We start from the raw sequence: 26,241 nt of genomic DNA, 5'->3' as shown, positions 1-26,241 counted from the left end.
CCAATCGGCGCTCTCGCCATCTATTTCCCCGCCGCCTCGCCTTCGTTCACTGATAGGCTTTACTTCCTGGCATTGGACCCTTCGGAGACGGGTCTTCGTCTGGCATTGACCAATCAGAGCCTCAGAACCGGGCCAGTCCACACTACGGAGTCGGCCCGGTGGGAGGGACAGCCGCAGAAAGGAGGCAAGACTTAAGAGGAATTTACAGCAGGCTAAATCATCTTATGCCCATACCCAAGGCAGGGTATTTTGAAAGAAGGACTTCCTCTCCCATCACCCCCCAGCAAGGGTGAAGAGGCAGGGGTCATAACTCCCCAAATAACGAACCAACACAGAGAAGCCATAGAAACGTCTTTATTGAAGGGGACAGGGATCATGCTGAGTTCAGGGACATGCAGTGAAGGGGCAGTTGTGAGCTGTCCTTGGTGGTCAGGGCCCCAGGTCCGCCCTGGACCCCCGGGCCTTCAGGTTCTTCCTCGAGGGGTTAGTCTGGCCAGGGTGCTGTGAGGTCCTTTGGGGCCAGTGACTTAAGACTTGGTGTTTTGGACCTGTGACCAGCAGGTAGGCTGAAATGGGGGCTCCAGGGTTGGGGGTCCCCTCAAGGCTTGGGGCCCTTCACATATTAGAGATGAAGACTTTAGGATTTGGGGTTCCTTTGGGGCTGGGGCTCTTCGCATTTGGGTCTTGAGATCCATGGACTCAGGGCATGAAAGTCCTACAGTTTCCAGGGATGAGAATTCCTGTTTGGGGTCTCCTGAAACAGGTGCCTATGAATAGGGCTTCAGGTGCCCTGGGAGCCCGATATACATATTCTGACTGCAATCTTCTTATCCCAGGTACAAGGACCTGCATGAATGGGGTTCCTGGGGGCTTGGATTTTAAAATTTGGGATTCTCTGGGGATTTGGGGATTCCATGATTTAGGGGTCCTTGGAGTTAGGGCCTTGGGGTCTTCTAGGGGGCACTTGGGGAGTAGGACCTGGGGGCATAGGGGAGTTTGGGATGTGTACTCTGGGGTTTGGGATCCCCTGAGTCCCAGAATGGGGCCTCCAAATTTTGGGGTCCCCCAAAGGGGGAAGTCATTGCTTAAAAAATAGAGAATTTTCTGGGAGCCTGGCCAGCACGGGGACTGTGGGCCATGTGGGATGGGCTTCATACAAGGCACTGGGGGTTTCTTGAGGGTGCAGAGGGTAGGAAGACTTGGGGGTCCTATAATTCCAGCACTTTTTTGGTGTCTGTAAATTGGGAGTGACAGTGGGCTGGTTAATGGGGTCTCTTTTTAAGGGGTAAGAGCAAGGGTCTTTGTTAATGGAGGCAGTCTCTGATTGCAAGGTAAGGGTTTTGGGGTGACCATGGGGTCACATCTTGAGGATCATACTGATGTTAAATGTGGGTCTATTAGCTGTTGCTTTAGAAGTGTGACCTGTTTATTTCAAGGGGAATTGATGAGTGGGGGTTGGGGGGAGACTTTGTTAATAGGGGAGGGCTCTGATCCAGTGATGAGTGACTCAGGAATGTTCTGCTGTGGTGCATTATGTGGAGGTCACCATCACTTGGAGTAATGTGAAAATCCATTATTGAGGATATGGGGATAGGGACTAGCCTGAAGGTGCTACACTCAGGGAATCTCTTTCTGGGTAACATGGGGTCTGCATTTGGGGGTTATCTTGGGGGAATCTGTTAATAATGGGGCCTCAGTGATCGAGGGCTGGCTAATGGGGGGTGTCTCTATTCTGGATGTGTTACTGGGAAACTATCTCAGGGTGACTTGGGGGCTCCTTGTGTCAAGAGATGCTAGAGGGGGCTCTGCGTCTCTTTGTTGGGTGTCCAGGGCCTCTAAGACTGCATCTCTGCCCTCAGCATCCAGGGAAACCAGCAGCAGAAGAGCAACCTGGAAAGGAGAACCTTGTCACACCCTGATGTAGGGAGCAGGAAGAGCTGGATCTGTCACCCCAGCTCCTCCCCAAGTGTTTGGAGTTTGGCCTTTTGGGATTCTGCCTCTACCTCTTGGGCTCTGCCTCCTCAGGCTCCTGTGGAACAAAGGGTTTTCTGCCTCCTCTACTTGCCCCTTAAAAGTTGAAGTCACCAGAAATCAGTGTGAGGGATCACTCCCTAAGGACTTCCTGGGTAAACTGACTAGTCACAAGTTTTCCTAACGTCTATTTCCAGCCCCAGCCAGAGCTCCAGATCCAGATCCGTTCCACAGTGGCCTTGTGGAAGCCTCTCCCTGAACGTCCCACAGGAGAGGGGCCAGGGGGTGGCTACACACCTGGAGATGGAGTTCTCTGATGCAATGTCCTTTGGGGTCCGGACTGTCGTGAAGGTGCGTTTAGGTTGCGTCACTGATGGGGAGGACAAGGTCTCGGGTGAAGGGATGACAGACTCCTTGCCAGTAATACTTATCCATGTGCCTAGTACCCACCCGGACTCCACATTCCTAATACCCATGTGGACCTCTTGCCCATAATATTCCTTGTATCCCCAAAACTTATCCATGTCCTCAAGGCCTGCCCAGAGCCTCGTCACTAACATCCCTGTATTCCATAGCACCCATCCTCTCTGGGATCCTGTCTCAGCATCTTCCCAGAGCCTGTGTTCCCAGTTAAATACTGCAGATTCTGTCACTAGCATATACCTAAGAACCCATGACCTTCCCTTCTATCCCCAAACCCATGCTCCTCCTCACATCCCAGCTCTCAACTCACTGGTCACTTGGTGTACTTTTTTGGCTGCGACATTGTCCCCAGGAGGGTCAGTAGATCCACCAATCCTGGGGAGACATGAGCAGAGTGGAAGCAGTCAGAGCCACAACAGTCTAGGGGAGCTGAGCCCAATGGAGCCTACACAAAAAGAGCTAGGGTTTGGGGGTGGGTTTACACTGTCCTGGTCCAAGAGGAAGAGACATGTGAGGGGGGATCAGGGTTCTGGGTGATACCCTGGTTTGGGGTCAGAGTTTGGGCTCACCTCTGAATTCGGGAGGCCGGCGCAAAGACTCCATGCCGAGGGGGGCAAGTGAAGTACCGGACACCAAAGACTGAGCCATCGTGCTTGCCAGTGGGTTGGTTTAGCTCAATGCCATACCAGTAACCTGCAGCCAGAGGGTGTCAGAGTGCCATGAGGCCCTGCCTTCCTCCCAGCCCAGATGCCCGTCCTCACCTGGGGCAAAGTCTGTCTTTCCATAGAAGCGCACAACCCCTTGCTTCTGGCCTGCGACAAGGACTTGGTCTCCGACCTCAGCCTTGGCTCCCTCACGCTGCTGCAGGCTGCCCAGGGATGGGGATGACAGGGGCTTCTTCTTGCCTGGGGGTGCAAGGTACAGGGCGTGGGGCAAGGGCCCCAGATTCAAGTCCTGGGGACCCCATGCCACCCAGAAAGCCCCAACATAGAAGCTCTATCCTGACTCTAATTAGAACTCCAGTGGCTTCCCCAGAACTGGGGGACTTTGGTCTTGAAAGGAAACAATCCCTGCTGCCGGAGAAGTTGGTAGGGGGTGGGGGATCACTTTAAGGAATCTGAGTCAGTAATGTAGAGAATCCCAAAATCCTTTCTCAAAGCAGAGGATATTTGGGCCAAAGGAAAAATCGAGTCACAGAAGTCAGGAGCCTAGAAATTGTCCTTTTACAATGAAGGAGGGAGGATAAATCAGGTCACTAAAAGGAGGGATGCTATAGATTCTTCCCTAAAACTGGGGAAAGCCCTTGGGCCCGAGAGGAAAATAGGTCACAGAAGGCAGGTAACCCACAGGTCCTTCCAAGAACTTGGTGGGGCCAGTACTAAGTCAAAGAGGACCCTGTCACAGAAGTCAGGAACTTGGAGATCATCCTCTAACATGGGAGTTTGGGCCTGAGGAGAAACTGAGTCACCAAAGGAGGGCTACCCACGGAATATCCTCAAGACTGGCCCACCTCACCCCTAGGGCTCCCCTTCTGACCTTTGTGTTCCCTGCGGCCTTTGCCAGTGACACGGGAGAAGTCCATCCGGGGAGTCCGAGGTGTGGAGGTGACGGATGACGGGGGTGCGTCCACTACCTTGGAGATCTTGGACACAGAGGCAAACAGCCCTGCGGGGACAGAGCCTGGGCTGGGAGTTGCCCAAGCCTCTGCCCTTGGCAGTCTGCCCCTGCCATCATCCCCTCATGCCCTTTACCCAGTTAGCAGCGGCAGAACTACTGAGTGGATCCCACTGCCACCCCTTTTGAGCCCCAGGTGGGACTCACCCTGCTTGGGAGGGCAGATGAAGTACCGGACACCCCCAACACTGCCATCATTCTTGCCCTCTGGTTCGTCCAGCTCCACGCCCACCCACTGGCCACTGGCAAACTCCGTGGTCCCACAGAACCGCAGTGTGCCCGTCTGAGGAAACAAGGGAGGATATGGCCGGGGACGCCTTGGGAGATCACTGCACACAAGCAATGTGGCGGGGTGGATGAGGGAGCCCCAGGCTCAAATCTCAGCTCAGACATCACCATTTACTGGCTGTATGACTTAACCTCACTGTGCCTCGATGTCCTCACCTGTGAAATGGATTTCACCTTACCAGACTGTTATATAGCTGCCCTGTCCAGTGCAATAAATAGCCATAAGCTACACATGACTATTTAAATTTAAATTATCTAAAATTAAATTAAAATTCATCTCCCCAGTCTCACCCTGAGTCACACTGGGGTTTTCTACATTGCTAACTCATAAAATTTCATTTCCCCAGTCCCACATTTCAAGTACTCAATAGCCCCATGTGGCTTGTGACTACTTTATTGGACAACTCAGACATAGACTACTTCCATTATCACAGATAGGTGTATTGGACAGGGCTGTTAGAAAGTAAAGGCCTCAGAACAGGGCCTGGTGCTGAGTGAGGGATCAGTAAGTATTGACTATTACTATCCTGTAACTTTGGGTAAGGGATCTTCTGGGTCTCGTTTCATCTGTGAAATGGGGATAACAATCCACCTCATAGACTGGTTGTCCAGTTGAAACATTGTAATATGTAAAGTTGCTTAGCTGCAGGGAGCCCCCAGTGAGCGTGGTTATCATCATTGTGTGAGACTCTTTCACCCCTTGAAGCCTCAGTTCCTTGTCTATAAAATGAGCGAATTAATAGTGCCTGCTTTGGATGGTTGGTGTGGGGATCAGAACAGTGCCTGGCACACAAAGAGCACTTAGGAATCACCAAGCCCTGTGTTAAGGGCTTTACACATTTTAACTAATTTAATCCTCATACAACCCCAAGGTGGGTACCGTTATTAGCTCCATTTTACGGATGAAGAAACTGATACTCAGAGGTGGAATCATGGGTTTGAGGTCCCACAGCTGGTAAATGGCAAAGCTGAGATTTGCCTGAACAAATCCCTGAGCCTGAGCTCATAACCACTTGCTACGCTGCTTCTCTAAGGGGCGAACATTGTTATCACAGTCTTCAGACGAAGGGTTTTACCTCTTTGAGCCTCTTAGAGTCTTCTGGGTTGTAAAATGGGGAAAGTCAACCCATCCTGCTTTCAGAATTGTCACGTGGATTTGATTAGATCATGTCCAGAAAGCTTTCCAGGTGGGACTTATGCATACAAAACTCTTAATTAGAAAACCGTAAAAGTAAGGAAACAAAACTTAAATTCCTTCCAATGGCTTGCAAGTTTGGTGTGATCAAGCCCCTGCTGACCTCTCCACCTCACCCTCTAGTCACACTGCCCCCTGCCTCCTCTGGGCCTCTCTGTTCCTGCTGTTTCCTCTGTCTCCCTGTTTTTGCAGGTTGAACTTCTTCCCATCTCAGCTCAGACATTATCTACTCAGAGAAGCATTCTTGGAACACCCCAGCTAAAACTACCTCTGACCTCAGCCAGGGACAATTGACTAAATCCAAGCACTTAACGGTTTTGAACCTCCTTGCTGCTGCCAGAAATTATCCTAACTTTGGGTTTACTTTATTGACTCTCTTTCATTATAAATGTAGCTTCATGAGAGTGGGACCAGGCACCTTTGTCCCCAGGGAAGGGCTGTGTCCAGCATGGAACCTGAGAGTCACCAGCTAAATAAATAAAAATTGGAATGCTTTGATCAATGAAGATTTTCTATGCCCTCTGGGCCTTTACACCTGCTGCCCCTACCTAAGACTGCCTTCTCCTTTTTTTTTTCTCTTGGGTCATTCCTCCTCATCTTCAAGTCAGTACATCCCCCATCATACCCCTGATCACTCTGACTTGTACTTTTTTCCTAATCAAAGCACTGACCACTCTGAGAGCAGAGGTGGGCCCTAACTGGGGACAACAAGGCCCAGGGCCCCCCCACCCAGGGGCAGAGCTGCACTCATCATTCTGCTTGTGCTTCCCATGACGGCCGCGACTTGCCTGGGCTGTCACTGTTGGGATAGCTCTGTCTTCCCCTGGACTGAGAGCTGGGCCCAGGGTGGGGATATAGGAATTATAGAACTGTTAGATGAAATAACTACTGTATGAATGACTGGGAGGGTGGGCAAAGGGGAGAATCTGCACTCTGCCCAAGGACCCAGCTCTAAGACATAAGGGTTGAGTCCTGCCCTCCCCTCCCCACCCCAGGCCCTGACCTTCTGGCCATCCAGCAGCACGCGGTCTCCCAGGCGCAGGCCCAATGCACTGAGCATGAGATTGCCCGGGACGTTGTCATAGTTGGGTAGCGTGACCTTGGGGAGGGCGCAGGAGAGTGGCACAGCCTCCTCCAGCAGTGTTCGCAGCTCCTTGGCCACCAGCGCTGCCTCTGCCTTGTCCAGGGACATGTCCATGGGGTCTGGGACCACCTCCGCCGGCACCTGTCCCTTTCGGTTCTGGGGACCAACAGGAAGAGGGGGTGAGGACTCAGTGGCACAGGCTGTACCCCAACTGAGTTGATGCCCCCTGACACCCCTTATCTAGGTGAAGCAAAGGTAGGTCTAGGTCCTATCTTGGGCCAATATGAGAATAAGAAGGGGTAGAGCATTAAGGTACAGACCAGGCCCCAGAGAAATTCACCCAAGACCTCAGGCTGGGATGTCCAGTAATGGAGGGTAGGACCGGGGTGAGGCCAATAGTGAATGAAGGTCACACTTGAGTCCTGTAGGTTGTAGCCTCAGAGAGGCCATGCCTCCAGAGACCCCAAGCCCAGAATGGGTCCATAAGACGGATAAACATTGAAAACAAAGGTTCCTACAGTATTGGGTCAGGGATCCACCTGAGCATTGGGAAATGGGGAAAGGCAGGGCCTCAGGGCACAGGTCATGTCACATCCCCCCAAGATATCTGGGCCTGGGATACTACAGAGTAACTGGTGTTAGAGAATCTGGAAGTGGATGGCTTGGGAGTCAAAGGTCATATTGAGAACTTATCGGGGGACTCAACCATCTCATTCACATTAAGAGGGCCTTAACTCTGCTTTCTTCATGATGTTGAAATCTTGTCAACTCATAGGCTTATGGTCAGCCAGGATTGAAAGAAGGTATTCCATGCTGGGTGATCCTGGACAAATTAAGATCTCTGCCTCAGTTTCCCGATTGTAAAATTGGGCTCATAATTTAGTTCACCTGATATAGCATGAACATTCAGCTAATATTACTTTGTTTGTTAAATGTACAAATGATTTTTGTAATATTTTGAGAGTTTCCAGAAATGCAAGTGGTCTTGGCCCCTCTTTTCCTCTGCAATGGCCTGCTGCCCTAGAAAGGGGTTGGGGAAAGAAGGTAATGGGTTACTGAGTGAGGATGGCAGTACCCGCAGCGCTGGGTTGGCACCGTGCTCCAGCAAACATTTGGCAGCACCCAGGCACAGGTTGGAGGCAGCGATGTGCAGGGCTGAGCCGTGGTTGAAGTCACTGCACGTGGAGTTCACTACTGGGAGGTAGGTGAGAGAAGGGTTCTGAGTGAGCACCCTAAGCACCCTGCCTTCCATCTCTCAACCCGTAGGCCCCAGTGCCTTGGTAGCCTCTGAGGCAGAGCCCCACCCTCCCTTCCAGCCATACCCCTGGTGACCAGGTCTTGTTCTGCTCTGGGGCTGGGGACTACTGAGCCTCATCTTGCATACCAGCCATTTCCACACTCTCACCATCTCCTCAGATCCTGGTCCCCAATCCCCTCTTAGGCCTCAGCTCAGCTCCATGAATGGGCTTCCCCACCTCCCTCTCTTTGAGTCTCCTGCTCTGCACCCTGGGCATTTTCTTCCTTGCCTGGGTCTTGTGCTCTCCCAGCCAGGACCCTGCCCCTCACCTCGGGGCCTGGCGCCCTTCAGCAGCACGCGCACAAGATCTGGCACATCGAAGTAGGCCGCATAGTGAAGCGCGTTCATGTTGGTCCAACGGCTGCGTAGAGTCACATCAGCACCCAGTGCCAGCAGCTGCTGTGACAGGCGCACGGCCGCTGCAGGGTCCCCTGTGGGACAGCCACGGTCAGTGTCCCCTTGTCTAGAGTGTGGGCCCAAGGCACCTGACAGTCCCAGGGCCTTAGAGACTGCCCTTTGGGATCTCAGGCTTCGGGTTCTCAGAGCCTGGGTCCTGGGTGGCTTTGAGGGTGTCAGGTCTAGAGGCTGAGGTTTGGGGTGCATGGTTTGGGAATCTGGACCCTCACCAACTCCATGGGCCCCAGCCTTGCACGCATAATGGAGCAGTGTCATGTCAGTCAGCCCATCACGATCATTCACGTGGCAGCCACGACGCAGAATCTGCGAGTACAAGGGACCAGGGAGTTACCCAGACATGTCAGGGACCCCATCCTTTCCCTCCCTGGCTTCCCCAGTGTTCTTACCTCATTGCCAATAACGTCAATCTTGTGCTGGACTTGGGGCACCCACTGGCGCACAATGGCGAACAGCTCAGGGATGGTGGTCTGCGGGTCAAACAGAATCTCCTGGCACGCGGGATCATTAGGATCGAAGAAGGTGAAGGCTAGGGTGGTGAGAGGTCCAAGGTCACTCCAGGCAAGCTGACTCCCTCTTTGCATTCTGAGGCAGAGGAGCTTAGGCCTTTGCCTTTAAGACCTTCTAGGGCTGAGTCTCAAACTGGTGGTGCTTGGACCACAGGCATTTTCTGTGTAGCCAGTTTGAGGTTTCAAAATCAGGAGGTTTCTTATAGAAATCTAGATGCCTGGTGTGTCTGGAGAATTGGAAGATCAGGCACTTCCACAGAGCAGCAACACCCCTTCTTGAAACAAGAGTGTGGTAAGGGGTGCAGCACCCTCGAGTCTGCACACCCAAGGGGACTGCTACTGCTGTAGCCCACTGTTGCTAGGGAAGAGTATGGGAACCATTTTTGGCCAGATCTCCAGGTAAAAAAAAAAATTTAGAAACCAGAAATCCTGGTAATTAAGAAAAATGTCCATAATTTTTCAAATACTGTGTAGTCCACATAAAACGTATCTGTGGGCAAGATCTAACCTGTGGCCAGCCAGGGTGCTGCCCAGAGGAACTTCCATACCCCCCATCAGTCTCTGATGTAGTAATGTCATCCCCAAGCACAGCGCCTAGCACAAGGCAGGAACTGAGCACATGTTGAAGGAATGGTAAATGAACCGCCAGATGGCCCAGAGCCTGGGGAGGTGCCACACAGGTGTCTCCAGGAATCAGCCTGTGTGCTCCTTTTTTAGTTCCTGGTCACCTCACAGCCCTCCTTGGCTCAGTACCCTGCCCTGGTTCCCATCACACTCAGAGGACAGATGGCAGTCCTCCGGTCCACTGCACAGCCCACAAGCCCTGCACAAACTGGCCCTGTCTGTCCTCTGCCCTCTCCTGCTCACTCATTCCCCTCCAGCCACACTGGCCTCCCCTGTCCTGCCAACACCCCAGGCAAATTCCTGTCTCGGGGGCTTTGCATTTGCTCTTTTTCTTGCCTGGGACAGCTCTCCCTCAGATCTTCCAGGGCTTTGCAGGTCGTGCTCAGATGTCACCACCTCTTCAGAGAGGCCTCCCCAGCCACAAGGTCTAAATCAGCACCTCTGCCCTTCTCCATCTCCTACCCTTCTGCAGGTCTCTAATCACGACTTAACACAACTTGTTTACTCCCTCCTCCTTCCTTTTCTTCCCCTCTCTGTTCCTCTCTTCCTCATCTTCCCTCTATTCTCCCTGTCTTTTCCTTTCTCAGTTGTCTGCCTCACTAGGATGTGAACATTTACGTTTCTGTGCTGCCTTATTTACTCCCATATCCCCAAGGCCCAGCACAGAACATGGCATACAGCAGGTGCTCAATCTCTGCTGAATTAATGTGCAAATTTAATAAATACATGAGTTCCTCTCGGAGTCTACCTTAGCCCTTTCTCTGTCCTAGACCACATTTCCAGATTCCTTCACATTCTGTGACCAAACCCTCCTTGTTCTACAAGCAGGGGCATGGGGGATGGCACATGGCACGAGGGGGGTTGGTGGAGGGAGGGGTCAGCCCAGACCCTCTGACTTCCCACAGGACCACAGGCCCTACCCACATTTCCAAAGGAGATTTTCCAGTTTCCTGGGGGTGAATCTCCTGCCTGGGACACCCAGATAACATTCTTATTTTTCTATCAGACTGAGGGCAACCTGTAGCCTTTCTGACCCACCTCTAGTGGGTGACATGTCCACAGATGCCATTCTTCCTGCCCTACCCTGATGGTGCCTACCCTCTGAATCTGTGGTCTAGTTTATGAACTTACAGCTGCTGAGGATTCCCAGCCAATGTCTTCTAAATGCCCCCTCCCAGGTAACTACACTTATCATGGTGAGAATTTAATAATGTATATAATTGACAAATCACTCAGTTGTTTATCTGAAACCAACATAATATTGTATATAAATTATATTCCAATTAGAAAAAGATGATTTCTTTTTTAAAGGGGGGGAAGCTCCCTCCTACATCCAACTCTGGCTGAGCTCCACCCTCTTGACTCAGTAGCCGGAGGGAGCTTTTACAACTATAAATCAGACCTGCCAATCCTTGGCTTTTAAACAATGACCCCTGCACCTGCATTGCTCTCCCCTCTTTAATACTCAGAATATATCGAGTCCTCACAATGGCCTCTAAGGCCCCTCCAGACCTCACCATTGCCAACCTCTCACCTCAATTCCAATCATGCCTTAACTCCAACTCCAGAGTTTTCTTTCTGTTCCAAGTTCAGTCTGCCTCAGGGCTTTTGCACTTACTGCTCACAACAGCCTAGGGTTCTTTTTCTCCAGCTCTCCTGTGGCTCTCTCCTGCTCTGGGTTTCAGCCTCAATGCCACCTCGACAGAAAGAACCACCCTGGCCATTCTGTCTCAAGTTGTTGCCCACGAGCCAATCTCTGTCATATCTCCATCTTTTCTTTCTTTCTTAGCATTCACTCCAATCAGAACTCATCTGATTTATTTATTCATTGTGTTTAGTCTCTTCTCTCTTGAGAGCAGGAAAAATGCCTGGCCTGCTCACCATTAAATCTCTATTCCCCAGCATAAGGTGTGTCACAGAATACTGGCAATGGATAAACAGGCTTGGTGAATGATTAGACACTTTCAGTTTCTCCAAGAATCCACCCTCTCAGCTCCATGCCTTCGTACTTCGGAGCCTTTAATCCTGTGGTTACCTCTCCTTTGACCCCCTTTTCCTCTTTTCCTTGTTAACCCCCAACTCATTTTTGGGTATCTCTCAAATGTTACCTCCTCAAGGAAATCATGTCTTAAAAAGCTCTTGCAGCATCCTATTCTTGGCAAACACAATTTTCATCATGCTTGTATGTTATATATTATATTTTTTAACTTATTTCTGCAGTCATTATTGAGAGTACAAAGATTGGGTATGTCTTGCTCTGTGCTTTGCCCCCAGCTCCTAGCATAGAGACTGGTCCATAGCAGGCTCTCAATAAACGTTTGCTGAATGACTAAATGATTGAATGATGTCTCGTGAACCAGAGATTAGGATTATTCCAATTCCATTTTCCAATCGGTGAATAAATGAATTAATGAAAAGCGTCAGGGTGGAATCCAAGGGCCAAGACTCCTCCAGACCACATTCAAATCCCCCAGATTCCTCCCACCATCACCACCAGCAGAGCTTAGCCCAACCTCAATGGCCACCCGAGGCTGCAGGCCAGATTCCCGAGTGGGGAAGGTGGTTACCGTAGTCCTTGGGCAGGGGGGCAGGTGCCGAGGGGTGCACAACAGGCTTCTGCCGGCGCTCCTCGGTGGGGCTGGAGGCCTCGGGGACAGGCTCCTCCTCCTCCTCCTCTTCTTCCTCTTCCCCTCGGAGCGGTGGGGCCATAGGGGCGGGATCTGTCTTAGTCATGGTCCTCGGTGCCCCTCGGGGGTGCGGGTGCAGAGTTGGGGGTGGCTTTCAGGCAAAGCCTGGAGGCAGAGGCCAGATAAAGAGGGCATCCCACAGACTCCAGGCTCCGATCCCCCAGAAGCTTCCAGGGCCCCTGGTGGCTCCCACACACCCAGCTCTGGATTTGGGGCGATCATAGGGATGACCATTGCCCATCAGAAGACTCTGGTATGTGGCCGCAGCGCCCACCATTTCCCCCAAGTCCAGCCCCCATTCTCCTCTCGCGTCAGGCCCCAGAGTCTAGGCCGCCCCCTCCCCGGGTTTGTTTATCTCGGGACGCAGGATGCTTCGCCCCTCCTCTTGTCCGCGGGCCTCCCCGCTACCCATCTTACCTCGGGCAGACGGTGCTGGAGACCGAAGCTGAGATGGGGAGACTGGAGCAATGGGGTGTCAGTGTCTGGGGAAGTAAGGGGGAGGAGAAAGAGACAGAGAGAAGGGGATGAGACCCAGACGCCGACGGGGGCTGGGGGTGGAGAGGGAGGGGCACCGATCGCGCATGCGCCGAGTTCCCCCCAACCAGGCGCGGGGGAGGAGATACTGGAGGGCTCTGGTGAGCCCGCCGGAGGCAGCGACGGGAAGGGAATACACAGCGAGGATGGGGAGAAGTGATGGCCACGAAGGATGTGAGACACGAAGACAGGAGGAGGGAGGACAGAGGCAATGACAAAAAGAGGGATGGGACAACGGACTCGGTTCCTCCCCTCTTGTCCCCCGCAGTCCTATAGACCAGGCCAGTTAGGGAAGGGATCTCTATGTGTTGTGGTGATGTTTTCTGAGATCTCAGACCTGACCCCTTCTTCATGCTCGCCCTATATAAGGGGTGTCTCGGAGGGATGATTTTGTAGACCATTGCCATTCTCATCACATAGCACTCAGGTAACACAAGGCTCAGAGAGCTTAAGCCACATGCCCAAGGTCACACAGCAAATAGGTGAAGGAGCTGAGTTGAAACCAGGCAGCCTGGCTGTAGGGTCTGGGCTTTTACTAACCACGCTACATGTCTGTAGCAGGGTATAGGGGACAGATTTGTAACCATAGCCCAGTGAGACATTCTCTGTTCTAAAACCTCTCTCTCTCTCTCTCTCTCTCTCTCTCTCTCTGTCTCTCTCTTTCCCTCCCTTTCCCATTTTAGTTTTCGCCATAGCAACTACTGCCCTCCTCCAGCTGACACCCTTGATGCTGGGCATCTGCAGGGACATTTTCTCTGAACATCCAGCCCATATGCCTTCCAGGCCAGCTTCTTCTCATCCAGGTCTCAGCTCAAATGTTGTCTCCTCTGAGTCCTCTTTTCCACCACCATCCCGTCCCATTACATCTTCATTCAGTCTTTATAGCAGTTACCACAATATGAAATTATCTTGTTTATTAGTTCACTAGTTCCATCTTCTACTCAAGCAGAATGCGAGCACCATGAGAGCAGGACTGTCAGTTGTGTTCACTTCTGCATCCCCAGCTAGGCACCAGGGTTGGCAAAGGATAGGAGGGTCTTTTCAGAACCCGGTACAACTTTCCCCAAACAGCTCTTGTTCTGCTCTGAGACTGTTTTACTGACTACAAAGATTTGAGTGGTGGGTGGCAAAACCTGGTACCAGAGAATAGGTTGATGGGGCTTGGGCCCAGGTCAGCCCTAAGGTTTAAGAGGTCCGTAGGAGGGGGTGCTTGGTGCCAGGCCCTTGAGGGAGGTAGTGCGATGCCCCAGGCATGGGTGGTAGCACTGGGGTTATCACACCAACTCCATGTGTGATAAGTCTCTCTTACTCTCTCATCTGTCCCATAACATTATCCTGGTCTTTATGCACTGGGGATCCGAGTATCCAGGTATTCAGGCTTGACGTCCATTGTCCTTGGGCAAGAATATGGCTATGTCAGGCACCTCCACAGATGATGGAATTCCTCAGGTCTAGGGAGCTGGGCAGTCCCAGGCAAAGAAGTGGTAGAGATGAACACAGGGGAGTGTGGGGAGGAAAGAAGGGAAGGAGGAAGAAATAGTGAGGAACAGGGAGGCCAAGGTGGGAAGGGGATGTCAAGAAACAGGGATGTGGGCAAAGAGATTTATGGGGGACAAGGAAAACAGATGTGAGACCAGAGAGAGATCCATGGGGGAATAAAGAGATACAGGGAAACAGGGAGAGAAGTTTAGGAGGACAGAGACATGGAGAGACATGTAAGGATGGGAGAAATGCAGATGACAGGGACAAAGATATAGGGGTCACAAAGATGCAAATGAAGAGAGACATGGGGAAATGGGGAGAAAGGACAGAGAAATGGAGGGGAAGAAAGACAAAGATGAAGGTGGAGCAGAGAAGAGATTGAGAGAGAAGGATCAAGTGGGGTTAAGGGGAGGCAGAAAGAAAACTGTCAGCCCAGGGGCTCTGGCAGGCTTAATAAAGAACCCCAGGCCTGAGTCTGTTCCTGCCCCACTGTATGTCCCTCTTGTGCCCCCGCATGATTCAGGCTTTGGTCTCAAATACAAAGACTCCAGGGGCAGCTACACTGCAGCTCCAGCTGACAGATACTATCTGGGGATATGAACCAGGGCTGCTAGATCTTCTGAGCCTTCAGGAAAGACATAAAAAATTACTTCAAAGCATTGATGAGGCCAAACAATACATCTGTGAGCCATGTTCAACCCACGGGCTGTCAGGTTGAGGTACCTTAGCTACAGAGGTACTGAGGGGGTGCCTTTCAGAAACCCCTTCCCACCTCTCTTGCTGGCCAGGCAGGGCTTAGAGCCCTGGGACCTCAAATTTGGCCCTAAGGTTTCAAGCCCTCAGGTTTTAAGGTGGGAAGGCCTGGCCAAACTTTTATTTTTGAAGACATGATACCACCCCCACCCCAGCACACACACACCTACCCCACCCTCACTCAATCCAGGGAAAATACTCAGCAGTAAAATTTAGAGACAAAGGGCCCAGGATACTCTAGTAAAGGGGTTGCAAACTCAAGCTCTGCAGGGCCAGGCAGGAAGCTCCCCAACAAAAGAGCACAGACCTCTTCAGGAGCCAGACATCTGCTTTGAACTTTCTGGCTGACTGAATTGGCAAATTACTGTATCCCTCTGTGCTTTAGTTTTTTCATTTGGAAAATGGGGGCGACAGCAGTATCAAGGTCATGGTTTTCAGTAAGTTACCAACTCTGTCTGGCAGACAGTAAGGGCGCTTTAAATATTGTTAATAAATGGAGTAGCCACTACTCTGCTCTGACCAATAGTTGCTTGACATGGCCAGATGATCTTTTTCAAAAAAGTCAGCAAGCTGGAAACACGGCTGAAATGTTCTGACTTCTAAATCCTGGACTCTCGTTTAACAGAAACCAGAGGCGCCGCGCGGGCCGGGTGGGCAGCAGTCCCAGCGCGCAGAAGACCCTGGCGCGCCCGCAGGCTTTCCCGGCACAGCTGCTGCGCCCGCTGCTCCAGAGCCCGCAGCTGCGCCTGGCGCCGCTGGTGGCGCCTCTGCAGCCTCCGCACCCGCCGTTGCAGCGCCCCCAGCGTCGCGCCCAGCCCGGCCCGGGGCTGCTGGGGCGGCACTCCAGGGCGCGGACCCGGGGGAGCCGGTGGAAGAGGCAGGGGTCTCAGGAACACCGTGGCTACGGCCCCGGGGCTTCCGGGCGGTGGTCCCAGTACCACAAGGTGCACAGGGCCGGGGGCCTGGACGGCTGGGCCCGGGGCCTCCTGTGGAGGCGAGACCGGCTGCTCCGTGCTTTGGGAACTCCGTAGCTTCTGGAAGACAAGGCACGGGGTGGGGGCATCAGGGCCAGACTCCAAGGGCACTTCCTCAGGTAAGGCTGGACCTCAAGAGCGGAGGGCTGAGGGTTAGACGCCAGGAGGGCCTTCTCTCCGGAGAGGAAGGCTCCAGGGGTTACTTCCCAGGTGGTGCTGGGCTGGGGGTCAGACTTGTGCGGCCGGACGTCCCTGCGCTCACCTTGGCGGGCGGTGCCTGGGAGAAAATGGAGGGCACGGCATCGGGCCGCAGGTAGCGCACGCCCCAGCGCCACTGGAAGCAGGAGGGTGTGAAGTGCTCGCTGCACAAGTGCTGGTGGCAGCTGGGCACCCAGTGCTCACAGCCCATGTGCTGCAGCCAGGCCTGCAGCCGGGCGCCATCCTTCAGTGGGAACCTGCCAAGGTGGTGGGGTGGCTGGGTCAGCGATGTCAGGTTCAACCGCACCCCTCCCTGAGGACACTCACACCCGGATGTCCCTGAGCCAGAAACTGGTCCTGCCTCCCCCCATCCAGGCTTTCTGTAGCTCCTACCCACACCTCATCCTTTAGCTTCACCTTTTGAACACCCACCTCCACTAGGCTTTGGCAGCAGGCACCTTCCTGGCCTCCTGGGCCACAGCCGCTCTCCCCTACCCCCATCAGTCTGTTCCTCCACATGAACCTGAGGGAGCAGTTTACAAAATCGGACAAATCTAGAATGTGGGAGATCCCATATTCATGGGGGTGAGGGTGGGGTGGGTTTATAGATTAACAGATTTACAAAACATAAATCCAAATGCAGGATGTGGACCTCCTCTACAGGAAACCATTCGTAAATAGGCATTTCAACCCAGCTGGGGAAAACTGAACATGAATTACATGTTAGATGATTCTAAGAAATTAATTTTACAAGGTGTGATAATTGGTTTATCCTTCTAAAATAGTCACCTGTTAGAAAAAGATTCTGAAATATTTATGAGTAAAAGATATAATGCCTGGAATTTACTCTGAAATACTTCATTAAAGGTGTTTGTGGGAGGGGGCAGTGGATGAAAAAGATTGGCAAAATGTTAACCGGTAAAACTGAGCAAGAGATAAAGGAGGACTCATTTACCCAATTCTGTTTTTTTGTGTATGCTTGAGAGCACAGGTTAAAAGGTTTTTTAAGTAACTCAACAAAATAACCCCATTAAAAAATCCCCAAAGGAGTTGAAAAGACATTTCTTCAAAGAAGATATATAGTCAGCAACAAGCATATGAAAAGATGCTCGAGATCACTAATCTTTATGGAAATGCAGATCAAAACCACAGGGTATCATCTCACAACCATTTGAATAGCAACTGTTAAAAGCAATAACAACAACAACAACAAAGTAACAAGTGTTGGTGAGGGAGTGTAGAAACTGGAACCCTGTGTACTATTGGTAGGAATGTAAAACCCTGCAGCCTCTGTGGAAAACATTATGGTGGTTCCTCAGAAAATTAAAAATATAACTATCAGATGATCCAGCAGTTCTGCTTCTGGGTGTATGCCAACAAGAATTGAAAGCAGAGTCCTTAAGAGATATCTGCATATTCATGCTCATAATAGTATTCACAATATCCAAAAGGTGAAGGAAACCCAAATATCCTTTGACATGTGAATGGATAAACAAAATGTGGCATATACATACAATGGAATATTATTCAGCCATAAAAAGGAAGGAAATTCTGACACATGCTAGAACATGAATGAACCTTGAGGACATTATGGTAAATGAAATAAACACAAAAAATGTCACAAAAAAACCCAAATATACCACTTACATGAGGTATCTAGAGTCAAGCTCATAGAAACAGAGAAAGGTGGTTGTCAGGGGGCTGTGGGGGAGAGTGAAATGGAAAGTTATTTGATGGGTAAAGAGTTTCAGTTTGGAAGAAAAAAAAGTTCTGAAGATTGGTTGCATGACACTTGTATATGTTAATATATTGAACTATACATTTAAATATGGTTAAGGTGGTAGGTTTTAATGTTACAGGTACTTTACCACAATTAAAAACTAAAAAGTTTGTTAAAAATGAACAAAAGCTTTTACAGTGGGAGTGGGTGGAGATTATCTGACAAGGCACCCCACTACCCCCGTGTCCTGGTGCCACTTGTGCCCAACATCTGTGGGCCGGACGTCCCTGCGCTCACCTTGGCGGGCGGTGCTCACTTTGTCCTCTTATGGAGCAATACATTCTCTATTTAGATCTGGGCTCAAAGCTCTTCAAAATAAAGAACTAATTTCCCAGCTTCATTTGCAACTAACAGTGGCCACATAATTATGTTTGAGCCAGTCTGTCCTGTGGCATCCATTAGAAACTGTGAAAACAGTAAATACTGATTTTCATCTGCTAGATTCGGGGATAGTTTTTTATGTAACATTAAATAATATAGTAACTTTAGATAGTAAGTCATTCATATCCCACCTTCACAATGTCTTTGATATCTCTGATATTATTTACTTAATAGTTTTCTTGAAATTGATCAGTTTTAAGTATTAAACAAAGATACCTCTGAAACTTTACACCACACAGAGAATGGAAAACCAGTATCAATTCCATAAATAGAAGTTAACCATAAAAACACCTGGATACCCTTACCTGCTGAGGGCTCTGAGGCCTGCTCTCTCTTTGTTAAAAAGAGTAAACAGTGTCAGACATTGGGGACTATATTATCTAGAGAAGACAGGGTAAATAAACTCAGGCATATGCACATGAAAGAGTATTATGCAGCCCTAAAAGGGAGTATGGAGGCACTATATGAACTGACATACTATTGTCAGGCATATATTGTATGAAAAAAGCAACTTTTCAAATATAGTGTATCAGCTTTTAGTAATTGTGGCAGGCTGAATAATAGTACCCAAAAGATATTGGGTGTCCTAATCCCTGGAACCTGTGAATATTCTATTACATGTTATATGACAAGATGTGATTAAAGTAAGGATCTTGAGATGGGGAAATTATCCTAGAACATTGAGGTGGGCCCTAAATGCAATCACGAGTGTCCTTATACGAGGGAAGCAGAAGATATTACCACAAACAAAAGAGAAGGCAATATATGACCATGGAGAAAGAGATTGGAGTGATGTGGCCGCCAGAAATTGGAAGAGGCAAGGAAAGGATTATCTCCTAGAGCCTCTCACGGAGTACTGCACTGCTGCCACCTGGATTTTGGCCCAGTAAAACTGACCTGGACTTCTGGCCACCAGAACTGTTAAAGAATAAATTGTATTGTTGTAAGCCATCAGTTTTGTTTTCAGCAGCCACAGGAAACTAATATGGTAATAAAGGGGGAAATTAGAACATATACTCAGATTTGCTTGCACTTGCATAAACACTGGGAATGATACCAAGAAACAAAAGAGGCCATCAGTGGGGAGGAGTGGGGAGAATGAGCAGAGATGGGGGGAGCAAGATTTCTCAGGCAAAAGGCAGGCGGGAGTGAGGGTGGCTGGTGAAAGAGCACAGAAGGGCTAACTCAGAAAAGCTGTGGCACCAGGAGGGCAGAACTCTGGGGCACAAGGCCAGGAACTCTGGTTGCTGCAGTTGCATCAGCTTCCGTCTAGGATCCAACTGCTCTCACCAACCCCATTCTGCCTGGACACACACATGAAATCCCTTTGAGCAGCACTCCTTACCCACACCCTGAGAGAGACAGTCAGTTGACTACATCATATCCACTCTTTCTTATTAACAAAACTACTTTATTTGAGGCCATAACGTGCCATGCTGAAAGACTGTTTCCCAGGTTCCTTTGCAGTTGGGGGTGACCAGTGATTAAGAACCCACCATTGGGTGGGGTTTCTGGGAAGGCTGACACAGTTTAAAGTTGAGCCCCTTGTGGCGCTGTTCTCGCAGGAGAACACACCCAGTGCACCTGCCACTCCCTGCAGGGCTCTGGGCTATCCGGAGGGCTGCCCCACCCACAGCAGCTCAGAAGATTAACCCAGAGACTGCTCCCTGTGTGCGGGTAACTGACACAGGCAGTGGAGAAGGGCAAGGCGACCAGCAAGCAGGAAGGGGCTTTGTTCTCCCAGCTGACACAGGGGCCACCTGCCTACAACCACCTCTATCGCCATGAAAAGGCAGAAGAATCTGGTCCAGTCAAGAATCACTCAGACAACCCCAGAGAGAGGGCCTGGGGAGACAGATATAACCAATCTTCCTGAAAAAGAATTAAAAATAAAGGTCATAACCATGCTGATGGACCTGCAGAGAAATATGCAAGAGCTAAGGAATGAAGTCCGGAGGGAGATTACAGAAATGAAACAACCTCTGGAAGGACTTAAGAGCAGACTGGATGAGGTGCAAGAGACTGTTAATGGAATAGAAATCAGAGAACAGGAATACAGAGAAGCTAAGACAGAAAGAGATAAAAGGATCTCCAGGAATGAAAGAATATTAAGAGAACTGTGTGACCAATCCAAACAGAACAATATTCGCATTATAGGGGTACAAGAAGAAGAAGAGAGAGAAAAAGGGATAGAAAGTGTCTTTGAAGAAATAATTGCTGAAGACTTCCCCAAGCTGGGGGAGGAAATAGTCTCTCAGATTATGGAAGCCCACAGATCTCCCAACACAAGGGACCCAAGGAGGACAACACCAAGACATATAATAATTAAAATGGCAAAGATCAAAGACAAGGACAGAGTATTAAAGGCAGCCAGAGAGAGAAAAAAGATCATCTACAGAGGAAAACCCATCAGGCTATCATCAGACTTCTCAACAGAAACCTTACAGGCCAGAAGAGAATGGCATGATATATTTAATGCAATGAAACAGAAGGGCTTTGAACCAAGAATACTGAATCCAGCACAATTATCATTTAAATATGAAGGAGGGATTAAATAATTCCCAGACAAGCAAAAGTTGAGGGAATTTGCCTCCCACAAACCACCTCTACAGGACATTTTAAAGGGACTGCTCTAGATGGAAGCACTCCTGAGGCTAAATAGATGTCACCAGAGAAAATAAAATCACAGCAAAGAAAGCAGACCAACCAAATACTAACTAAAGGCAAAAAATAAAATCAACTATTCACAAAAGCAGTCAAAGGAAACACAAAAGAGTACAGAAAAAAACACCTAACATATAAAGAATGGAGGAGGAAGAATAAGAGGGGAGAGAAATAAAGAATCATCACACTGTGTTTATAATAGCTTAATAATAGAGTTAAGTTAGATGGTTGACAGTAAAGAAGCTACCCTTGAACCTTTGGTAACCACAAATCCAAAGCCTGCAATGGCAACAAATACATATCTTTCAATAATCACCCTAAATGTAAATGGAGTGAATGCACCAATCAAAAGACACAGAGTAACAGAATGGATAAAAAAGCAAGATCCATCTATATGCTGCTTACAAGAGGCTCATCTCAAACCTAAAGACATACACATACTAAAAGTGAAGGGGTGGAAAAAGATATTTCATGCAACTAACTGAGAGAAAAAAGCAGGAGTTGAAATACTTGTATCAGACAAAATAGACTACAAAACAAAGGAAGTAACAAGAGATAAAAAAGGACATTATATAATGATAAAGGGGTCAGTCCAACCAGAGGATATAACCATTATAAATACATATGCACCCAACACAGGAGCACTGACATATGTGAAACAAATACTAACAGAATTAAAGGAGGAAATAGAATGCAATGCATTCATTCTAGGAGACTTCAACATACCACTCACTCCAAAGGACAGATCCACCAGACAGAAAATAAGTAAGGACACAGAGGCACTGAACACCACACTAGAACAGATGGGCCTAACAGACATCTACAGAACTCTACACCCAAAAGCAGCAGGATACACATTCTTCTCAAGTGCACATGGAACATTTTCCAGAATAGACCACACACTAGGCCACAAAAGGAGCCTCAGTAAATTCAGAACAATTCAAATTCTACCAACCAACTTCTCAGACCACAAAGGTATAAAACTAGAAATAAATTGTACAAAGAAAACAAAAAGGCTCACAAACACACGGAGGCTTAACAACATGCTCCTAAGTAATCAATGCATCAATGACCAAATTAAAACAGAGATCAAGCAATATATGGAGACAAATGACAACAGCACAAAGCCCCAACTTCTGTGGGATGCAGCAAAGGCAGTTCCAAGATGAGAGTATATAGCAATCCAGGCCTATTTAAAGTTGAGCCCCTTGTGCTCTTCCTGCCCTTCCTAAGAGGAATGGTAGGGTGTGATGGCTGGGGCATTTGGCAGCTATCTTGGAATGAAGCTACATGCTAAGGATGACAAAGCAGAAAGATTGGGCCCTCATTCCTGATGAGTGTGGTGCCACACCAGTGATGTCCTATTAACCTCTACTTATTTTATATGAGAGAAATATAAACCCGTGGTAGATTATATTACTATTCGAAACATTTGCTGACCTGCTCCACATTAAGTTTTCAAGTCTCCACTCCACTGACCGGAAGCATGCCATAGACTTGCTTTGGCAGAAAGGGTGAATGTGACACAGAACACTTCTAAATATGAAATTTGCTAGGAGCCACTGGGTGATTTTTCCCACTTTTTCTTTCCCCCCTTCTTCAAGAGCAGCAATATTCTGTGTAGGTGCAACTCCTTCAGGCTGAGTCCTTGGTTAAGATACTACAGGGTAGAGCCACAAATGGTCTGCAAACGACATAGTATGAGTGAGAAATAAACCTTGTTCTAGTAAGCCACTGAGATTTTGTGTTTGTTACTGCAGCATAATTTAACCACACCGATTCCTATAGACTCCATAATTTGTTTAATCCATTGTTATTTCAGGACTTTGTTACTACCAACTAGATGCCATTCCTGATAGGCCACCCATTAGAGATGACTAATTTGTTCCTGCAAGGGCCTAAGACAGAACTAGTGGATGTTTCTTTTGGCTGTCTGGCAGGCTCTTAAATTATTCCCTGGCAGCCACTACCCTACATATGTTTCACCTTGTTCCTGTCTAGTACCCACACCCTCTCCTGAATCTCCTTTGGAAACTGCTTCTCACCAAACTCTTAGCTAAGTGGCTTCTGCAAAACTGGCACAGGGGTAGGCCTTGAGGTGGAATTGAGTTAGCCTCTGTGAGGTATATCCTGGCAGCCATTTGTGGGGTTTAAACAACACAGACGTGACCTGATTTTTGTAAAGTTGTCTGGCTGCTCTGTACAGTTGTCATTGTTCTCATTATTATATGGGAAGCACTTAGAACAGTGCCTGGCATAACCCAAGTGCCCTCTAAGTTATTATTATTGTAGGAGAGACAAAAATGAAAGCAAGGAGACCAGCAAGCAGCTATCACAGTGTCTCGATAAGAGAGGATGGCTATGCAGGTGGAGAAAGACAAATGCCAAATGATTTCCCTCATTTGTGGAGTATAACAATGAAGCGAAACTGAAGGAACAAAATGGCAGATTCCAAGAATGAACTAGTGGTTACCAAAGGGGAGGGGTGTGGGAGGGCGGGTGGGGAGGGAGGGAAAAGTGGATTGAGGGGTATTATGTTCAGTACACATGGTGTGGGGGATCACAGGGAGAACAGTGTATCACAGAGAAGGGATAGTGGATCTCTGGCAACTTGCTGTACTGATGGACAGTAACTGCATTGGGGTATGGGTGGGGACTGGATAATATGGGTAAATGTAGTAACCACATTGTTTTTTCATGTGAAACCTTCATAAGAGTGTATATCATACCTTAATAAAAATTTTTTAAAAAGGGAGGATGGCTATGCTATGACAGCACAGCTGATGAGAAGTGGTCAGACTGGAAATATGGGATTTTTAAAAAGTTATAGTTTAGCTAGGATTTTTCCATTTGTATTTATAATATTGCCAAGGTGTTAGGGGTTGTAACTGTTGCAGGATAGGGGTGTGTTTGTAGAGTAGAGTCAAAGGCTGGGTTAATGGACCAGACTGGGGGCAGTGGTGCTGAAGGATCGTGGATGCCTTCAGTTCTTCAATGCTTGACCTCTCACCTATCCGTGAGCTCTGCTTGGGCAGGAACAAGATTTGTCAGGGGCTTGCTTACACCAGGAGGGGCTTGCTTATTCCAGGGGACACTCCAAGTTGCTAAATTAGCAAATGGTGTCAGACTGATATATTTTTAAAAGCAAGACTGGACACACTGATTTATGTTTAAAGACTCCTCTGTACTCCTATCCTGCACCAGGATCCCTCAAGAGACATGGACTGCTGGGGTTCCTGGGGAGTCCATCTTAAATGCATTCATCAAATTCATCCAACAAATATTTACTGAGTACTCACTGGCTGCCGGGCACTGTTCTAGGCAATGGGGACACAATAAGGAACAAGACAGACAAAAAATGCCTCCCTTCATGGAGCTGGATTCTAGTGGGGGAGACAATAAATCAATACATCAAATATGTGATATGCCAAACAGTGGTGTTAGAGGGAAAAATAAAGCAGGAGGCAGAGAGGGAGGATATGCATGCATATTTATTTCACAGAGTGGTGGTCATAAAGGGAAGAACTCCCAAGCAAAGTGAACTGCAGACGTGAAGGCCCTGGGGCAACAATGTACCTGGCATCCTAGAGGAACACTGAGTAGCCCAGTGACCGTGAAGCAGAGTGGTAAGAAGCAGGAAGGAGGAGATGAACTCATATTGATACTGGAGATCTAGTTCCTGTAGGACTTTGTAGGCCTGCTTTCTGTCTGCTTCAGCCTTACTTTCTTGGTTTTTATAGAGTGATGTGAGAGAGGGAGACGAACAGAGGAGGGTCCTGAGCTGACTCAGTGGTTCACAGGTTCCATGTGACTATGCTGAGAGGGGGAGACTAGGCTGTGGCAGCAAGTTGGCCAATGAGAAGGCTACTAAAATAGTGCAGTCAGGAGGAGATAATGACCAAGACCAGGGTAAGGGCAGAGAAGGAGGTTAGAAGTGGTCAATTCTGGATAGATTTTAAAGGGAGAACCAAAAGGATTCGCTGATGGACTGACTGTGGAATGTGTCCCAGCCTACTTAGACTGAGGCCAACAGGAACGACCGGCAGTTCAGCAAAGCCAGGTTCATTTACCATGGCAATGAGGAAGGCTGCACATCAAAGGTACTATGGGGAGTCTCACCAATGAAGGAAAAGGTAAGAGTTATAATTTAGGTTCAGGGGAAGGGTGAAAATCAGGTGAAATGTAAATGAAACTTTTGGATGGGCTCAAAGCAAAGGGATCAATATCAGGTCTGGACTGCAAAATGGGCCCAGGATCCTGTCTCCTAGGAAGCAATAAAGTTTAGATAGATGTGGAATTCTGGGTCAAAAACACCTTTCCTGAAACTCTGAACCTGGATTGTAAATTGAGATTGCTTTTCTGTGTCACAGTGACTTATCTCCTCTTGGCATTAAGAGAGATTTTCATTCTTATGGATATAATTTAAAACAGCAAAGTTTGTGATAATCTATGATTTTAGAAACAAAGTTTTCTAGTAAGCAGTATTCATTCAAAGAAGGGGAATTGTGTCATTTTACATCAGCATGTCTCTGAGAAAAATATAGAAATATTGTTTCCTATTAGTTCTTCAGCTGGCTTTCTATGTCTGTTAATCTAGCCAAATAAATGGAAGGCAGGTTTTAAAAATAGTTTATGCTAATTTCTACTTTCTCAAGTGTTGAGTAGAGATAAGGATGACTCTGGGGTTTCTAGCCTAAATAACAAGCAGCATGAAGAAACCTAATATAGGAAAGATTGTGGAAGGGCTTGGGTGGGGAGACACGGTCAGGAGCTCAATTGTGGGTGTTTTGCGTTTGAGATACTTCAGTCAAGTGGGCTCTAGCAGTCTAGCAGACTCTACATTTCTCTCTAAACAGCCCCCTTTTCCTCCGCTCATCTCTTTTACTACTTCTGGTTAATCGTCTACTCTTGCGTTTGAACACATCTGCTGTGTTTACTGCAGGAAGTACTGTGTCCTCACTGCTAACCCCGCTTCCAGACCCCAAGCTGAACCAGGTGACCCGCAGTGACATTTATCCTCGGGTCCCGCCCCCCAGGGCCGCGCCTCCCGGCAAGCCCCGCCCCGCGCTCGCGCTCACTTGTAGAAGCTCACAGGGCGGTTGTCCGAGCCCAGTCGGCCCGCAGTATTGGAGCAGTTCGGGGCCCGGCAGTACTTGGGCATGACTGTTCAGCCCCGTAGGTTATGTCGGGTCTGCAGTCACTCTTTGGTCCTCCGCTGTGCTGCGGAACCCCGCCCCGCCGGCGGGCTGGCCACCTGCTCACATGACGGCCCTTGGTGTCTTGTCACGTGCCAGGGAGGGAGTAGAACG

At 48.9% G+C, this 26,241-nt stretch overlaps 3 protein-coding genes across 7 annotated transcripts in view; 1 reads left to right on the top strand and 2 right to left on the bottom strand.

The window, feature by feature from the left end:
* Positions 1-338: 338 nt before the first annotated feature.
* Positions 339-12,747, bottom strand: CLIP3 (CAP-Gly domain containing linker protein 3). Of its 2 annotated transcripts, none has more exons than XM_017641722.3 (14): positions 12,584-12,747; positions 12,047-12,271; positions 8,736-8,875; positions 8,559-8,652; positions 8,202-8,363; positions 7,711-7,826; positions 6,555-6,791; positions 4,216-4,351; positions 3,931-4,059; positions 3,156-3,299; positions 2,964-3,087; positions 2,705-2,769; positions 2,269-2,341; positions 339-1,890 (listed from the first exon to the last, which is right to left on the bottom strand). In XM_017641722.3, the coding sequence occupies exons 2-14, from the start codon at positions 12,210-12,212 to the stop codon at positions 1,836-1,838; spliced, it is 1,641 nt and encodes a 546-aa protein (XP_017497211.3). In that variant the 5' UTR covers positions 12,213-12,271; positions 12,584-12,747; the 3' UTR covers positions 339-1,835. The 2 variants fall into 2 exon arrangements, with proteins under 2 accessions (XP_017497211.3, XP_017497210.3); XM_017641721.3 differs by having other exon boundaries at positions 7,711-7,829; positions 12,584-12,745.
* Positions 12,583-26,241, bottom strand: THAP8 (THAP domain containing 8). 3 transcript variants are annotated; one of them, XM_037021383.2, is made up of 5 exons: positions 26,011-26,143; positions 16,540-16,630; positions 16,172-16,364; positions 15,456-15,969; positions 12,583-12,648 (listed from the first exon to the last, which is right to left on the bottom strand). In XM_037021383.2, the coding sequence occupies exons 3-4, from the start codon at positions 16,316-16,318 to the stop codon at positions 15,535-15,537; spliced, it is 582 nt and encodes a 193-aa protein (XP_036877278.1). In that variant the 5' UTR covers positions 16,319-16,364; positions 16,540-16,630; positions 26,011-26,143; the 3' UTR covers positions 12,583-12,648; positions 15,456-15,534. The 3 variants fall into 3 exon arrangements, with proteins under 3 accessions (XP_036877278.1, XP_036877277.1, XP_036877279.1); XM_037021382.2 differs by lacking the exon at positions 16,540-16,630 and having other exon boundaries at positions 26,011-26,241; XM_037021384.2 differs by lacking the exon at positions 16,540-16,630 and having other exon boundaries at positions 26,025-26,152.
* Positions 15,909-26,241, top strand: part of WDR62 (WD repeat domain 62) — a 61,129-nt gene continuing 50,796 nt past the window's right edge. Inside the window, exon 1 of one of the 2 annotated variants that reach the window (XM_073226015.1) lies at positions 15,909-16,028. The gene's annotated coding sequence lies outside the window, so the exon portion shown is untranslated. The remainder of the gene's footprint in view (positions 16,029-26,241) is intronic. The other variant, XM_073226014.1, reaches the window with a different exon arrangement.

This window comes from Manis javanica, chromosome 17 (genome assembly GCF_040802235.1).
Source record: "Manis javanica isolate MJ-LG chromosome 17, MJ_LKY, whole genome shotgun sequence".
In the NCBI taxonomy this organism is placed as follows: domain Eukaryota; kingdom Metazoa; phylum Chordata; class Mammalia; order Pholidota; family Manidae; genus Manis; species Manis javanica.
Note: the sequence above shows the minus strand (reverse complement) of the source record. Positions and strands in the feature narration are given on the sequence as shown.

Coding starts and splice junctions, on each gene's coding strand:
- CLIP3 (XM_017641721.3), bottom strand. CDS start 12,212: ATGACTAAGACAGATCCCGCCCCTATGGCCCCACCGCTCCGAGGGGAA. Junction 4,060..4,215: donor CATCTGCCCTCCCAAGCAGG/GTGAGTCCCACC, acceptor CTGTCCCCGCAG/GGCTGTTTGCCTCTGTGTCC. Junction 1,891..2,268: donor TCAGAGAACTCCATCTCCAG/GTGTGTAGCCAC, acceptor TCTCCTTTCCAG/GTTGCTCTTCTGCTGCTGGT.
- THAP8 (XM_037021382.2), bottom strand. CDS start 26,093: ATGCCCAAGTACTGCCGGGCCCCGAACTGCTCCAATACTGCGGGCCGA. Junction 16,365..26,010: donor CGCCCTGTGAGCTTCTACAA/GTGAGCGCGAGC, acceptor CCACCTTGGCAG/GTTCCCACTGAAGGATGGCG. Junction 15,970..16,171: donor CCCAGGCACCGCCCGCCAAG/GTGAGCGCAGGG, acceptor CTTGTCTTCCAG/AAGCTACGGAGTTCCCAAAG.